We start from the raw sequence: 17808 nt of genomic DNA on the forward strand, positions 1-17808 counted from the left end.
GCCCCGACTGCTGCAGCGGGCGGCCAGTGTTGTGGCATGAAGGACACAACGTCTCGTTCCCTCCATCAGGGAACGGAGGTTACATACGTAACCGAGACGTTCCCTTTCTGTCGGTCTCTCGACGTTGTGTCGACAGAATGGGGTTCCTCGGAAAACGCCACAGCGCTGTGCCGCGTCACAATTCCTCGCGAAGCGACGCTGACTGGCCTGGGCGTGTCAGACGTGAGCGCTTAGCATGAATTGCAACCTTCCAGCGGAAGGGAAGGAGTCCAGAGCTTTCAAAAAAGATGGGAGCCCCTTCCACCGGCCGTCACGGACGGCGGCCTAGTTCTCTTAACAGCGAGAAGCCGCCCGGCACCGTAAGGCCACTGGGAAGCGTCATTCCCTCCTGGGGGAACGCGCTACGGAGACCACTTCCTACCGCAGGGAGGAGCTTTAGTGGAGATTCACACACGGTCTCACGGGATAGGGGAGAGCACGTGGGAGACATGCAGACACGAGATGGTGTCGCGAGCAGGTGAAGTACACCTGGGAGAGGTCATGGGCCATCGATTGAGAGCCATTCATGAGAAGACGACAGACGGAACCACCCTGTGGGGGGGTTACTACGTGTGGAGCACTAGGCCGTGTTTGAGTCACTGCTAGAGCTCAGAAACAGGCCAAGGGAGGCAGGGCTGCTCCGCCGAGCCCGCCGCCGAGGAGTGCTTAGTGATGGATGGAATGCCTACTCTTCGCCCACGTGGGGGGAAGAGGGGAGGCTGGATAGCACCACGTCTCACCTATGGAGGAGTGCTATCGCAGGCGTACGCCCACCGGCTGCCGGACTTACCTGGCGGTGTCTCGTAAGACTCTGGCAGATACCGGTTCCACGCGGAGGCTGTAGAACCTCGCGAAGGTGCTGGGCGTAGCCCAACCCGCAGCTCTACATATGTCTGCCAGAGGGGCGCCCTGCGCCAGTGCCCACGAGGAGGCCACACCCCTGGTGGAGTGTGTCGTCACTGCAAGCGGGCACGGGAGATCCTGTGATCGGTAAGCCATTGATGGCGTCCACGATCCAGTGCGCCAACCTCTGTTTGGAGACAGCCCTCCCCTTGTGCTGACCTCCCAAAACAGACAAACAAGCTGCTCAGAGCTCCAGACGCTCTGCGTGCGGTCCAGGCAGAGGCGCAGCGCGCGCACTGGACACAACACGGAAGGGGTTGGGTCTTCCTCCCCAGAAGGGAGCGCCTGCAGGTTCACCACCTGGTCCCGAAAGGGAGTGGTGGGAACTTTGGGCACGTAGCCAGGCCGGGGTCTCAGGATAACGTGAGATTGACCAGGCCCGAACTCTAGGCAATCCGTGGCCACGAAAAATGCATGTAGGTCCCCTACCCTCTTGGCGAGCGCCACTAGGAGAGCCGTCTTCATCGAGAGATGAGAAAGAGCGGCATCTTCAAGGGGCTCGACGTGGGGGGCCTCTGGGGGCCCGCCAGGACCACATTGAGGTCCCAAGAGGGAACGGGGCGCGGACGGGCTGAATTCAGCCTCCTCGCGCCCCTCAGGAACCTAACGACCAGGTCGTGCTGTCCCAGAGACTTCCCACTAACTGGTTCGTGATGAGCGGCAATTGCGGCTACATACACTTCCAGCGTGGAAGGGGAGAGATTGTTCTCGAGTCTCGACTGCAGGAAGGACAGCACGCTCCCGATCGAGCATATCCGTGGGTCTTCTCCGCGAGAAGAACACCAGGATGAGAAGAGGCGCCACTTAAAAGCGTATAACCGCCTCGTGGCTGGGGCCCTAGCCTGAACAATGGTCTCTACCACCGCTGGGGGTAGACCACTCAGGATCTCCTCGTCCCGTCCAGGGGCCAGACATGGAGGTTCCAGAGGTCTGGTCTCGGATGCCACAACGTGCCCTTCCCCTGAGAAAGAAGGTCCTTCGTCAGGGGAATCGGCCAGGGGGGAGTTGTCGTCAGGAGCATTAGCTCCGAGAACCAAGTCCGGTTGGGCCAGTAAGGCGCAACTAGTAGCACTTGATGCTCCTCTTCCCTGACTTTGCACAAGACGTGTGCAATGAGGCTCACTGGGGGGAAGGCGTACTTCCGCTTGTCCCGCGGCCAGCTGTGCGCCAGGGCATCCGTGCCGAGGGGGCCCTCGGTCAGGGAGTACCAAAGCGGGCAATGGGTGGTGTCCAGGGAGGCGAACAGATCCACCTGTGCCTGCCCGAACTGCACCCAAATGAGCTGGACTCTCCACGGGGCGTCGACTGACGAGAGAGCGCATCGGCTGTCTGGTTCAGGTCGCCCGGGATGTGAGTGGCTAACAGGGACTTCGTCACCTGCTGGCTCCACAGGAGGAGGCGTCGGGCGAGTTGCGATAGCTGCCGTGAACGAATACCACCCTGTCGGTTGATATACGCCACCGCAGTCGTGCTGTCCGACCGGACCAGCACATGCTTGTCCTGCACGAGGGGGCGGAACTTCCTCAGTGCAAGCAGCACCGCCAACAACTCTAGGCGATTGATATGCCAGCGCAGGCGGGGGCCCGTCCAAAGACCCGACACTGCGTGCCCGTTGCACACAGCACCCCAACCCTGCAGGGAGGCGTCTGTCGTCACCACGACGCGCCTCGACACCTGCCCAAGAGGGACCCCTGTCCGTAAAAAGGTCATTGAAGACCAAGGGGTTAGGGTGCGCCGGCAGAAGGGCGTGATCGAGACGCGCCTGTTGCCGGTGTGCCACGCACTCCAAGGAACTCTGCTCTGTAGCCAGTGCTGTAGCGGTCTCATGTGCATCAACCCGAGGGGGACCACCCCCGCCGAGGACGCCATGTGTCCCAGGAGCCTCTGAAAAAGTTTCAGCGGGACCGCTGGCTGCTGCCTGAAGTTCCTCAGGCAGGTCAGCACTGACTGAGCACGCTCGGAAGAAAGACGTGCAGACATGGAGACAGAGTCGAGTTCCATGCCGAGGAAGAGGATGCTCTGCACAGGGGAGAGCTTGCTCTTCTCTCGGTTGACCTGTAACCCCAAATGGTCTAGGTGCCGGAGCACCAGGTCCCTGTGTGTACACAACAGATCTCGCGAGTGCGCCAAGATGAGCCAGTCGTCGAGATAGTTGAGTATGCGCACCCCCTGCTCCCTGAGGGGAGTGAGGGCGGCCTCCACGACCTTCGTAAAGACTCGAGGAGACAGGGACAGACCAAATGGGAGGACGCGGTACTGATATGCCTGTCCCTCGAAAGCGAACCGTAGGAACGGCCGGTGACGAGGGAGGATGGACACATGGAAGTACGCGTCCTTCAGGTCGATCGCCATGAACCAATCCTGACGCCTGACGGACGTCAGAATGCGCTTCTGCGTTAGCATCCTGAACGGCAGCTTGTGTAGGTGCTTGTTCAGGGTACGCAGGTCCAAGATGGGGCGCAACCCGCCACTTTTCTTGGGGACAATGAAATACGGGCTGTAAAACCCGGAGTACATCTCGGCCAGAGGGACGAGCTCGACCGCCCCCTTCGCCAGAAGGGTAGCGACCTCGGCCCGAAGCACGGGAGCATCTACTCCCACTGATGTGAAGAGGATGCCCCGAAACTTGGGTGGGCGCTTGGCGAACTGAATCGCATAGCCGAGACGGATCGTTCTCTCTAGCCACCGTGCTGGTCTGGGAAGAGCCAACCAGGCTCCCAGGTACCGAGACAGGGGGACCAGAGGTTCGATCTGAGTCATTGCCCCCGTGGGGGATGGTTCGATGGCTGGCAGTACGGCTCCCTCGACGCGGGGGGGGCCCCGGGGAGGAGAGCGGCTCTGCCGAGGTGCCTGTCGGGCGATATCGTGGCATACCGCACCGTCTGACTGAGGGTGCTGGTGGCCACTGAGAGTTATACCCAACCGCGTGTCTCGCCGAAACACAACGTGGGGTAGCCGAGCACCGTCCTGCGGAGGGTGAGAGCGGCTGTGAGAAGACCCAGGGGGAGAGACAGCTCTTTTCGTGAGAATGTGGGGCAGGCACCGTCCCAATCCGACCCTCCAGCGATGTAGTTGCCTGGGTCGGGCCCGGTGGACTCGATCTCCCTGGGTTCACCCCGTCAGGAACGCTTCTGCTTCCGCGGAGGTTGGTGACGGGATGGTGCTCTCCTCTTCGACGTCCTTCTCCGGGAGGCCGCCTGTGCAGGGGGCGCTGGGGCCGGAGTCTGAGTCGGAGAGGGGCGGGGCTGCTGGGAAGCAGACGCCGCGCGGGACCTCGACGGACGATAGGCGGCCGGGTCGCGGCGGGGCAGGATATGTTTTAATCGCCTCCGTCTGCTTCTTTACAGTCGAGAACTGCTGAGAGAAGTCCTCGACCGTATCACCAAACAGCCCACCCTGCGCGATGGGAGCGTCGAGAAAGCGAACCTTCTCAGCGTCCCGCATCTGCGCAAGGTTGAGCCAAAGGTGTCTCTCCTGGACCACCAGTGTGGACATCGTACGACCCAGGGCTCGCGCCGTCACCTTCGTCGCCCGGAGAGCGAGGTCAGTGGCAGTGCGGAGCTCCTGCATTAGCCCTGGGTCGGACTTTCCCTCGTGCAACTCCTTCAACGCCTTGGCCTGATGGACCTGCAGGATGGCCATGGCGTGAAGAGCCGAGGCAGCTTGACCCGCAGCGTTGTAAGCCTTCGACACCAGCGATGCCGGAAACTTACAAGCCTTGGAAGGGAGCCTTGGTCGATCTCTCCAGGTGGCAGCTGTCTGCGGGCACAGGTGCACCGCGACTGCACGTTCCACCTGAGGGATGTCGACGTAGCCCTTAGCTGCCCCGTCATCGAGGGAAGTCAGGGCGACCGAGCCAGTCTGACGTGCACCCGCCGAAAAGGGGGCGTTCCAAGTCCGACTGAGCTCCTCATGCACCTCCGGAAAAAATGGTACCGGGGCCGACCGTGGCTTAGAGTCACGGCCGGTCCCGAGATACCATGTATCCAACCGCGAGCGTTGGGGGAGAGGCGATGCGGTGCACTGCAGCCCAATACTCGCGGCGGCCCGGGAAAGCATGGCTGACATCTCGACGTCCGCTTCATCCTGAGCTCGACCCCCCGGGGGAGGAAGCTCCAAGGACTCGTCGGGGTCGGATGCCAGGAGGTCGCCCTCCGATGCTGCGAGCGACATCTCATCGTCGTCACGCCCCGTGTCCGAGTGCGTGACGGAGGAACAAGGCGGCGTACCGCCTCTTCCGGGACGGTCAGACGAGCGAGGTGGGGCGTGAACGGTCCGCGAGCCGGTGGCTGACGGATTGAGGCTCACGGTAATTCCCAAATCACCCTCGGTGCTCGCCGAAGCGGACGGCAGGGCTGATGCCACTGCTGCCACAGAACGGGAAGCACTCGAGGTGGTGGCTGATTCTCGCAAGAACGCAGCCACCCGTGACCGCAATGTCTGAATCACCATCCGCCCGCAGTGCGGGCAAGATGTATCCACAAATGCCGCCTCAGCGTGCTGGAGTCCCAGACACCTGAGGCAGACATCGTGTCCGTCCCCTTCCTCGATGAGTGCGCCGCACCCACGAGCACAGCGGGACATGCCGCGCTGTAGAAATATTAAGCCCTGAAAAGGGCTCGCTCTTTAGAGAGACGCTTTGGCAGTTGCCGAGACGCCCAGGGGACAGTCCGCTGCACCACGTCGTAAGACCAGCAACACGTAGAAATTGTCTGCAGAGTCGTCAGCATCAGGATGCGAAGGCTCCGAAGAACAAAAGGTGAATGAATGCGGCACGCCGGCTCCCTTTTATACCCGGATATCCGGGGGCGGAGTCCGGCATGCAAATTTCATTCACCAATTTTCATTGGCCTGTTCAAGTCAGTCAGAGAAGGTAGGTTCTCAAGTCAAACCCCATTCTGTCGACACAACGTCGAGAGACCGACAGAAAGGGAACAACGAAAGCTGTGTTTAGCGTTTTAGCTTTCAAGAGCTCTTAAGAGTTTGCATGGATGGAATGTGCACTCACAATTGTAGCTGTTGCATCAATACAAAATGTGATACATTACATAACAAAGATTGTGTCTTTATTTACAAAACAACCATGTTTACATGTTCTTCTAAAAAGTGATGGCCTCGATTGCATTTGTGTACCCTTTAAACCGTTCGGCTGAATCTCTCTCTGTTAAAACCCATTTTGACTACACACACAGGTCTTTAAACACACCCACTCAGAGGCAGGTGCGAACAGCACCACATGCTCTTAATGCTTTTAGTAACCAGGTCAGCCAACAGCAGACGTGCAGCTCAACTCTGTAGCGGTCGTCCAATAAAATTATTGCGGCTATAAACATCCACTTTATCCATAAGCAGTTCCCTGTTCTGCCAGAAGCTTCAGTGTTGTGACTTGCGGTTTGACTTTTTATCCCACCCAACCCCCTTGGGTAAAGAGACCATCCCATCCAGGTTTCTCTTCTCATCCTCTGAGAAAGAAGAAGCTGTCAGCTCTGACTTTCAGTTTCTCAGTAGTGGGTTTCTGAACCACCTCCACTCCATGTCAAAACCTAAAATAACATCGATGGAACGGGATCTCGTGTGGTGGTCTGCTTCAGTACCAGCAACCGTCCTCCCCAAACATGTATTGAAAGATATGTTTACTCACTCTGAATGTGAAGGGCACCAGAAGGCAGCTGAGATGTGCCTGCGTGGCCTGACAACTTGACAAAAATGGGCCGCCCGTCCTGGCGTCTCCATGTCAGAGAGGGTGTGGGGAAACCGCGGGCGATGCACGACAGAGTAATGTTATCACCCACGCTGGCTGTTACATCCACAGGGGACACTGAGAATGCAGGAGCAGCTGCAAAAGATGAAGAGCCATTAAATGTTTTAGAAATATAGTGTTGGAGCATTTGGCAGATTTCAGTTGTTTTTGACTCCTTCAAAATCTAGTTTAAGTTCTCTAATGCCATTTATGTTTTTGTTTATTAGTAGTTACATTTTTTAACAAAAACTTTCAATAAGTAATTACCTGTGATTTTGCACACATGTGAGATCGATGTGGCTTTTCTGTAAGGTATAAACAAACCTTCTGCTGTTTTAAATTTACATGACATGACTGTCATACCATCAAAGGTGGAAAATATGGACGTGAAAAATATACTACACAGCATTCCACAAGATATTTCCCCTATACATCATATATAGTACAAAAGCTATGAAAGACCAGCTCTTAATAAACATTATGGTCTGGTTTTGGATCTGTCAGAGCAGCTCGTAAAGTATCCGTGGGAGCTACTGGGAGTCTGAGACTGTTGTCAAAGGCAGTATAAAAGGAACATTTCCAAATATGAAGTTATTGAAACCAACATTTGCTCTCCAAATTTCACACCCTGCAACAGTGCGGGGGAACCTTTCCACTTGTGGTTTGGAAGCTTATGGGGGTTTTGCTCTGCTGAAAATCAAACAGTATTATCCAAGGTCTTTGATTTATGCTATGAACTATGTGCGGTTCAAAGTTTTGGAAAATAAATCGAAATGCTCAGTCACTTAGCCCAATAAATGAAACACAATGTAAAACAGTATGGTGATTTTCTATCGTATTGTAGCAGCTATCATGTATTGCGGTTGTGGACTTATGTTCTCACCTCCCACCTCCAGCCTGACCACAGCAGATGTGGAGCCAGCAGTGTTTGTGGCCACACAGGTATACTCTCCAGCATCCAGTTCCTGAACCCCTCGGATATGCAATGTTCCACGATGGACATCCTGTTCTGCAAATGGCACTGTCCCCAGATCAAGATCTCCTGAAGACAGATGGTGTAAAACTTAAAGAAGGTACGAAGCCAATGTTTTGAAAGCTGAAAGCACATGGAAAACTTCTTGTTGTGTGTACTTGTCTTTTCTATGCAGCGCTCTTACATCTGCACACTTATCATCTTAATCTAATCTTATCATCAGATAGAAAGTAATATTTTGCTTAAAGTGATAGTTCACCAAAGATTCTGTCATCATTTACTCACCTTCTCGTCATTGTCATGTGATTGACTTTCTTTCCTCTGCAGAACACAAAAAGACGATATTTTGAAGAATGTTGGTAATCAGCACGACCCATTCACTTGCATTGGTTTTGTGTCCATACAATAGAATAGTGCTGTTCGGTTACCAACTTTCATTAAATGATCTTCTTATGTGTTCAGCAGAAAAAATAAAATGATGAAAGGATTTTCCTTTTTGGGTGAACTATCCCTTTATATATGAACTTTCTGTGATATTTAGAATATGATTTATTTATTGTTAAAGTGTTGTTTTGGGTTATAAAAGAAGAAAATTGTGATCCCCAAAGCTTCAAAAAGACACAAATAGATTAGATTAGCTCATAATGTATGTTTCAATTATCCTGGATTCTTAACAACAGGTTAAGGTGAAAGAAAAGAAAATCTACACTTTAATGTGAAACAAAGTTTTTGATCCATGTCTGATGCTTCTCATGATGCTAGTCCACTCTTAATACGAATGTGTAGAAAAATTACACAAATTATGTGTAGCACTCCCCTATACTACTTTTGTGTCAATATTAATAAAAATTGTGTTGAAAGGGTTTATCTGTTTTACACAGTAGTTATGTGTAGGTTACAATTAACACATCTTATTCATTTGTCACACCATTCAACACACTTTGTGTAGACTGATCTGCTTAACACACGTTCAGTGTAGCTTTTACAGATATTTAATTTTAGAAAAATTTCCTGAACAGCAGCCCTTTTATCCTGTTTTATTCACATCGCTGGTGCTCTGCTCGTCACAAAACGCCTTTTGCCTGCGAGAAGACCGCTGGTGACAGTAATTCTGAGGTAAGTTACACTTGAAACGTTTCTAAACTTATATTTACACAAGAAAGGCAACGTTTTGTGATAGAAATGTATTTTAATCATAACTTTGTTTAGACACTTTCTGAAGGATTAGGTGATGTACAACGGAATGCATGTCACCTTCAAATCGCTCGTGCTCATCAAATAACCGCCTATTTGCCTGAGAGAAGACGGTCACCTCCCGCTGGTGACAGTAATTCTGAGTTAAGTGAACCGTTTCTAAACTTATATTTACACACGAAAGACAACGTTTTGTGACAGAAATGTTAGATATTTTACACTTTATTAATGTAATGTTGTTTTGTGTAATTTTGTGTTATGTCTAAATGTTAACATTATTTTTTTTATTACACAGCAAATGGAACTATTTGGTAATGATCTTCCAGTGACTTCTGGGTCATTGGCTACTGGACTGACTAAAGCTGTACTTTGTAAAGGATTGATGTTAATACATGTAATGAAGTTCATTTTTTATTGTCATGATTTTTGTGTCAAATAAAAATAATTAATCATTAACAGAGTAAATGTGTAAAAAATAGCACAACACGCGTCTCCCAGAACTCACCCATAGATGTGTCAGAATTTAACACGGTTTGTGTCTGTTTTAACACATCCTTTCAAAGAGTGTGGTCGATTCTGTCTGTTGCGTAACAACTTAAACATGATATACACAACATCAAAAACAGCAAAAGTCAAAAACTGTATCAAATAATGCATGTCATTTCTTTTCACCATCATATGCCTTCACACCTTGGTGGTTATTTTATAACATTTTGGTGACTTGAGTCACAATTCACCCCCATTGTAACCAGAAAAACAAACTTTTGCGTTTTGGTTTCAAAGAAAGCCATCAGAGGTTCGAGCGACACAGGGATAAATAATGACATCATTATTTATGGATAAACTACTCCTTTAAGTACCCGGCTTATTGGGTTATTGGATACGAAAACAGATGCCTGTGATCTCACATGAGCCTCCACTACAATTTCACAAGAAATTTCAACAATGGCAATTTCAATCGAACCAAATTGTTTTATTTTAAATTATGTTTATAGCATGTCAACAGGTGTTGTTTCTTCTTTTTTGTAGAAAGAAATTTAGAAGAAACTTCTGGGACAAAGCTGATTCTTAAATTAAACTCAATTGGATCTCCAGGACACTAGAAGAAAACTTTTGAACAATGGCATATTCCTCTGGAATAAGCCAATACAATTGGACTGCATAAGATCTTAAATACTCTTGGTTTAATTCTGAGAGAAATTATTTACCTTTTTTCCATGTCACTGTCGGAGGGGGCGTGCCAGAAGCGTGACATTCAAGAGTGGCATCTCCGCCAGTAACAACCAGCACCACCTGCTGTGTCAGCGAGATGCTTGGACTAGCTGAGACGACAACAACCGGGACATAAATTAAAACGAATCGACTTAACATTATTATGCTATTAGATTCTCTATGAAGCCCCTTTAGTGCATTTATGAAATAACATTGACTGTACTAAGGGCAAGAAAGAGCCATTAACTTATGATACATTATTCAAGAGGCAAAAGAGAGATAAAAAAGACCAAGGTCCGAAATCTTTGCTTTCACTAAGGCAACCATGATGCTCTTCGAAGCATTCTCAGTATAACAAGTGGAGGCTTGTGGGGAATACTTTCTGTTGGCTAACAATTCATGTCTCTTTAAGGAGATGTCTATAAAACGTAAAGTATTTGGCTTTTAAACTGTCGGATTGAGAATGACATTCTGGGAATTTTATAAGTCATTTAATTCAATGAAATTCATAGAAAGATGCAGCAGAAGCTTAGGGGAGGAGTAGGGGCGGAGCTAGCTTGCGCTATTCCTCAAAATGCCAAATCACATTTACGTAATCAATAAGGATACAATTTACACACACAAGCAACATTTATTTTTAAACTGCATACAACTCAAACAGAAGGACTTGCATAACCCCACAATTTTCCTCATCCTCGCCTGTCTTTGAGTCGGCACGTTCTGACTGGTTTACTAGCAGATAAAAGCATTTTAACACAACCACCGATTCCAGCACCCACCTGCATAACTGATGGTAACAGACTGGGAGGCAGTGCCAGCCTGGTTGGTGGCCAGGCACGTATAGTTCCCAGCATCCTCAGGGGCAGCTCTTCTGATTGTGAGAGTGCCAGACTCAGAGATGCTCATTCTGAAACCACAGTAGAGGAAACATTAACCACAAGTGTTGATATTATTATATTACAGACACAGTTGTGTGTAAAGCTTTTCAAACTGAAGCACTAGCATTTTCTTAACATCAAACTGACTTTGGACTAAAGCAAATTTGATTTATTTGAATCTGTACACCAAAGTATAATGGTTAATGGTTTGCTCTAACCGGACTGGAATATAAATAATTCATTTAAGGAAATATAAACAACTTAATCAGGTTTATGGTAAAACGAGAAAGAAATATCTGGCAACATGAAAAGATATTGTTCAAGCATCAACAATCAGAATTTATTTTTCCTACCCCATTGGTAGATATTTTTTGTTTTAAGGAGAAACCCACAAAATTCTGATGCATTTTCAGAATAGTGACCGAATCTCAAGACAAGTCTCAATTAAATGTATCTTCATTTTAGGATTTAATATATTATCACTGGAAAACAACACATTTTGCAATAAACAGATGTATAGAAAAGGAGGGAAGCTGATCGACTACCGATGGTTGTTGGTAAGAAATATGTTGCCATGGCTCCAGAAAACCTTCGGAGGCGGCGATCCTGATACAGAACAGGAGATGTGAAGCTCTGCACCCAGAGAGAAGCTTTGTGTCTGAGGAGAAACAACCACAGACGGGGCATCTGTAAAGAAAACAGAAACGCATGATGAATAATACCCATGCCTAGAGAAAATTTTAAATTCTGTCAATATTTACTCATCCAAACCGAATGCTTTAATATGTATGTGAAAGATTCTTTTTGGGGGTGGGAAAAGCTTATGGTTTTGTAGAAAAAGTAAAAAAAAAGATTGGGCACTGAAAACACGTTGGGATAATATCTGTGGTAGCATAACTGCACATGCTAAACATCATTCCCAATGAGATAAACATCTCTGATTTGTTCAGCTTGTTGTTCAACTTGAATACTTGTGTCTAAAAGGACCTGCCAATCCAAGATCGCATTCGTCTCTCTTATTTGAAACATGCTGGGCTCATTCTTGCTTGCTGTGTTGAATTTGTGCTGTGGTTTAGAGGGTTGTAATGGAAAACACATGACCGTTGGACTCATGAGACCACAAGAGTTGATTGTTCAACCAGGTGGTGTACAGTACCTAAGACCACCAGCCACACGACAGCCTGACTCTCTCCGTGTGCGTTTGCGGCTCTGCACTGATAGGGTCCTGCGTCCTGGGTGCGAACCCATCTTATCTCCAGAGAGGAGTTGGCCAGCACTTTCACCCTCCCTGAGCGCGATGATAAAGCGGTGCCGGCCCGATACCAGGTCAGATTGTGCCGCACGGAGCCATGAACCTGGCACGACAGTATGGCCGATGCACCAGGGGATGAGGTCACATTCACGGTGGGGTGCAGAATAGGAGGAGGCTCTGAAAAAAGTAATGTATTTTAACTGTGGGACAAAAATACTTAAGAAAATGGTTTTGTAATTTGTTCTTAGATCATTCAAACACGACAAATTTATTTTCCCATTTTTCATTTACAATTTCCGTTCATTCAGAAAATTACAACCTTCTTTTCATCCTGAGGCAATGGGTGTCAATGCAAGATAGTGTGGAGAAAATGTTGGATGCATCTGAATTTGTGCAATACCTCTAACAGTGAGTTGCGTGAGAGCTCGCCCCATACCCGCCGTGCTCTGGGCCACACATTCATATGCTCCCTCATCATCACCCGAGGCATGGGGAATTTCCCATGATGCTTTAAAGGAAGACCTTCAATTACAAGAAAACAGCAGGAAGAAGTGATGAGTCATAAATTAGAGCCTTTGATCGCTGTCATGCACATTAAAATTACACAGACATTCACTTCACGAAGAAGAGTAAGATAGATAACAAAGATTAAATTAGACTGAAAATGTAGTTTAAGATTTTGCAAATGATATATGAACATATAAGCACAAACACAGCAGCAAATGAAAAGAAAAAAAGATAGTTTGAAGTCGATAACAACCAGCTCGCACCGAATATCTTTCACCATAAGTCAACATTATTTCATGTCAGTAATTCAAAACAGAGTCCCCACGTAGAACAAAAAACAACAACAACGCCTTTTGTTCAGTTTGGAAGATGACTTTCTTTTGTGTAACGTACACAACCCCTGCTGCTCACATCCCTTCCAGGAGTGATATGTCAGTAAACCCTCTGATCCTTCTTGGTTTGAATTCTGAATGTAAACAAATGCCCCGTGTCAGCACGCTGTATCAAACAGAGCAAAAAATCATTTAACAGATGTCCATTTTAACATCTGCTCCGTTGTGTTTATTTAAGGTCATATCGCTGGAGAGAATGCCTGCAAAAGTGTTAGGACATGTTTGGGTTTGGAGAGGCAGGAGAAAGAGAAGAAAGGGTGAAACCGTGTTTTAAAGACCAGCTTAGGTAAGTAGAAATGTTGAGGCTGGTCCATGCTAGTTTGATACTGGTCTAGATAGTGGTAAAGCATAGACATGTCGTGGTCAACCAGTCTGTTTTTGAGAAGTTTGCTGAACAGGGAAGTTTTGAGATACAGTCTGTTATATAATAGAGTATATACAGTATACTGGTCTTTTCAACAGAATAAAATAAGGATTTTAGAAATATACAATACCTGAAACTGAGAGAGGTAAGAATAAGATGGACTCACTCATAGGTTCCCTCCTCTCCTATCGTGATTCCATCTCTGGTGAATCTGAGTTTATAGGGCAGGTCACTGTTCACAGAGCAGTCAATCATCGCAGGCTGCATGTAGAACGCTTTCACCACACTGGGCATGCTTACCAATGGAGGCTCTGTGGGGGGTGTGAGGGTCAGAGGTTAAAGGAACTAGCTGATCACAAGTAATTATAGCTTAATGTAATAGAAATGATTAAATTTATCTATCTATCTATATGCATCTTATTTCATTTCCCTTTTGTTTTCCGAGAGAGAACCGGCCATAATAAAATTATTAAAAAGAAAATGGAAAATATAAAAAAAATTGAAAAACGCAGCTAATGCAAAAACATCTCTCACCCGGGATGATGTTGGTGTAGGAGACACTTGACAGTCTCTGAAAGTTGTAGCCATCTCCATCTTTGCCATATACTTTGAGAAAGAAGCTCTGTGAGGGAGTTCTGAACTCTGGGATGCTCCAGAGACCTCCGATTCCTCTATCAGCTGGTAAAGGAACAGGAATGGTTCGCAGAGAGCGGCCCCCTAGCGACATTAACTCCATATTGGAAACAAGCCCAGGAGGCTTTAGACCTGAACACTTCAGAATCGCATGAGCTGGAATGCCTGGAAGATATTGGGTCAATAATTCTTAGTTGTTTTTAAAAGACACGTGTCAGTACAGGATTTAAGAGTTCTTTGAAAATCTTCCAAAAATATCTGGATTTACTCTCATGTCATTCAAATCAATATATGACTCTTTCCTCTTTGGAAGAGAAAAGAGGATATTTTGAGAAATTTCTCATTGGATTTGTGCACATACAATGGAAGTCAATGGAGGCCAATGTTATTTGCTTAACCAATATTCTTCAAAATATCTTCTTTTGTGTTCTGCAGAAGAAAGAATGTCATGAAGGTTTTGAATGACAAGATGAGGATGAACAACTGATTAGATTGCAGTACCTTTGATAGGCCTCTCTCTGGTCCTGTTAAACTCTGTGACCGGCGTACTAGAAAACCCTGCCCTGAAGTCCAGATTACTCACACCTGTTACTCTTAGCGTGTGCCGCCCACTGCAGCTCACCTAGACAAGAAGGGAAGTCTCAATGGCCAAAGCTAAAATATTTATATAACTAAATAGACAATGATCAGTGCTGTAATAACCTTCAATGTCCACGGTCCAGGTCGAGGGTTCTTCAGGTTGACCACCCGTGCTGAGTTTGGGATGTTGAGCAGTTCCGTCAGGCCCTGCCTTTCCCCAACTGTGCGACCTAATTTTTCAGGTTATAAATCATAAAGTTTTAGGAAGGAATGTTTGCCCCAAATCCCATCTCTGTGTTTCAAATCACATACTAGTTGATATGTTTTCAGTGCAAACCTGGTCTGTATAAAATAAGTGTGTGTGTTTTACCTAGAGGGTCTCTGAGCTCAATTTGTGGTGCTGGACCACTTAAAGAAACAGTGACCTCTTTTAGACTGGGGTCAAAGGGCACTTCCCACTGGGTTTCCTGGGCGTTCTCATGATCGGATGAGAGAAGGTGGACCTTCATGGCCTGGACGGTTTCCTCAACCCATTTGAGAACCTACAAATATGAGTCAACAATTTACAGTAATTGACTGATTTACATTAAATTTATAGTCTTAAAGCTCCAGTTTCGAAACACTACTACTGCTGACAGAACATGGCGAATAACATGCAAAAGGACCCATGGTGAAATAGCTTATTCTAAGGTAATAAAAACATAACGCTTCATTGTTTAAGCTCTTTATACACCTCTGAAGACATAGCTATGTACACTCACCTAAAGGATTATTAGGAACACCATACTAATACTGTGTTTGACCCCCCTTTGCCTTCAGAACTGCCTTAATTCTACGTGGCATTGATTCAACAAGGTTTGAATTTCTTTAGAAATGTTGATAGGCCCATATTGATAGGATAGCATCTTGCAGTTGATGGAGATTTGTGTGATGCACATCCAGGGCATAAAAACTCCCGTTCCACCACATCCCAAAGATGCTCTATTGTGTTGAGATCTGGTGACTGTGGGGGCCATTTTAGTACAGTGAACTCATTGTCATGTTCAAGAAACCAATTTGAAATGATTCGAGCTTTGTGACATGGTGCATTATCCTGCTGGAAGTATCCATCAGAGGATGGGTACATGGTGGTCATAAAGGGATGGACATCGTCAGAAACAATGCTCAGGTGGGCTGTGGCATTTAAACGATGCCCAATCGGCACTAAGGGGCCTAAAGTGTGCCAAGAAAACATCCCCCACACCATTACACCACCACCAGCCTGCACAGTGGTAACAAGGCATGATGGATCCATGTTCACATTCTCTACCATCTGAATGTCTCAACAGAAATCAAATCTCATCAGACCAGGCAACATTTTTCCAGTCTTCAACTGTCCAAATTTGGTGAGCTTGTGCAAATTGTAGCCTCTTTTTCCTATTTGTAGTGGAGATGAGTGGTACCCGGTGGGGTCTTCTGCTGTTGTAGCCCATCCGCCTCAAGGTTGTGCGTGTTGTGGCTTCACAAATGGTTTGCTGCATACCTCTGTTGTAACGAGTTAATATTTCAGTCAAAGTTGCTCTTCTATCAGCTTGAATCAGTTGGCCCATTCTCCTCTGACCTCTAGCATCAACAAGGCATTTTCGCCCACAGGACTGCCGCATACTGGATGTTTTTCCCTTTTCACACTATTCTTTGTAAACCCTAGAAATGGTTGTGCGTGAAAATCCCAGTAATTGAGCAGATTGTGAAATACTCAGACCGGTCCGTCTGGCACCAACAACCATGCCAAGCTCAAAATTGCTTAAATCACCTTTCTTTCCCATTCTGACATTCAGTTTGGAGTTCAGGAGATTGTCTTGACCAGGACGACACCCCTAAATCCATTGAAGCAACTGCCATGTGATTGGTTGATTAGATAATTCCATTAATGAGAAATTGAACAGGTGTTCCTAATAATCCTTTAGGCGAGTGTATATTATATTGCATTTCTATCAATAGATCATCTAAAAAATTACACAAGGACCTTTAAATAATAAATAAGGTTTACTCAAAAATACAATTATTTATTTAAATCATATGAAAAATGGCCTAAATATAATTAAAAAAATGTGAAATGTGTGAAATTCTGTTGGAAAGTTAAAAACTAAACTAAAAACTGAAATAAATTAAATTTATGTGAATAAACCAATAAAAAATTAAAGGAAAAGACCACATATCAAAATTACTCAAAAGTATTAGGGCCAAACAATAAAAAAATTATAAAACCATGTCGAGAGTAAAGTCATTATAATGCAAGATTAAACCCGCAGTTTTTTGAGGGAAAAAGGCTAAATAAAATGTCGAGGAATAAACTCAATAAACTTCGAGAATAAAGTTATGTTTAGAAAAAAAACTTGAAATAAAATATTTCAAGCAACCGAGGAAAGGCCCGACACGCACCGACACACACCACAAGTTTGTGAGAGACCTGGTGCCAAATGACTCGTAGACCTGATTCTGGGCCGAGGTGTCGTGAGTGGCAGAGCAGCCCCTCGCTACGATCCATTGAAAGGCATTCCCGGGTTGCTTCCAAACTGCTTCCAAATTTGCATCAGTTGTACCTCATGACCCAGACTGACCAAACAAAACTAAAAGGAAAACGTCTGGTGCATCTCAGATTAACTTCAACAAGAACCCATTCAAAGAGATGAAATACTGACTGCACTCCGTTCATGTAGACTTCTCATTGGTCTCGACACATCATCCACTCACAACAGAGGTATGCCACAACCCCAACCTTATTAAACAGTGAGGAAATGAGATCAGATTAACTGTCAGACAGAGAATGCAAACTATCTCCAGGCTGACAAGCCATCAAATTTATACAGAGCAAGCCAGACAGTAAAGGAGCTCTGTTTTCACTGCACAAACACGGAGCCGAAGAGATACAAATCTACACGGCAGAAAAGATAAGCAGAAAACCATTCCAGATGATTAGCAAATAAAAACATAATCAAACACGGACATGACTGGCCTCACTTGGTTGATAATGAGGATAAAAGACATAAAATATCAGATGTGCAGGTTCATGAGACTTCTGTTTGCTCCTGTGAAATGAAACTGTTATCAGACATCACTGACCTGAGAAAACTCACAAGATATGCCTGATTTTCCAACAGCT

At 46.7% G+C, this 17808-nt stretch overlaps 1 protein-coding gene across 1 annotated transcript in view; it reads right to left on the reverse strand.

The window, feature by feature from the left end:
- hmcn2 (hemicentin 2) overlaps positions 1-17808 on the reverse strand; it is a gene marked incomplete at its 5' end in the record, with an annotated part of 69461 nt that overhangs the window by 41473 nt on the left and 10180 nt on the right. Inside the window, 12 exons of the mRNA XM_079468123.1 lie at positions 6584-6778; positions 7566-7724; positions 10058-10171; positions 10841-10968; positions 11485-11626; positions 12096-12368; positions 12592-12713; positions 13621-13765; positions 13989-14252; positions 14589-14709; positions 14790-14896; positions 15037-15208. Coding sequence (XP_079324249.1) covers positions 6584-6778; positions 7566-7724; positions 10058-10171; positions 10841-10968; positions 11485-11626; positions 12096-12368; positions 12592-12713; positions 13621-13765; positions 13989-14252; positions 14589-14709; positions 14790-14896; positions 15037-15208 — 1942 coding nt within the window. The remainder of the gene's footprint in view (positions 1-6583; positions 6779-7565; positions 7725-10057; positions 10172-10840; positions 10969-11484; positions 11627-12095; positions 12369-12591; positions 12714-13620; positions 13766-13988; positions 14253-14588; positions 14710-14789; positions 14897-15036; positions 15209-17808) is intronic.

The sequence above is a fragment of the Barbatula barbatula genome (assembly GCF_947034865.1).
Source record: "Barbatula barbatula genome assembly, chromosome: 11".
NCBI classification, from domain to species: Eukaryota; Metazoa; Chordata; class Actinopteri; order Cypriniformes; family Nemacheilidae; genus Barbatula; species Barbatula barbatula.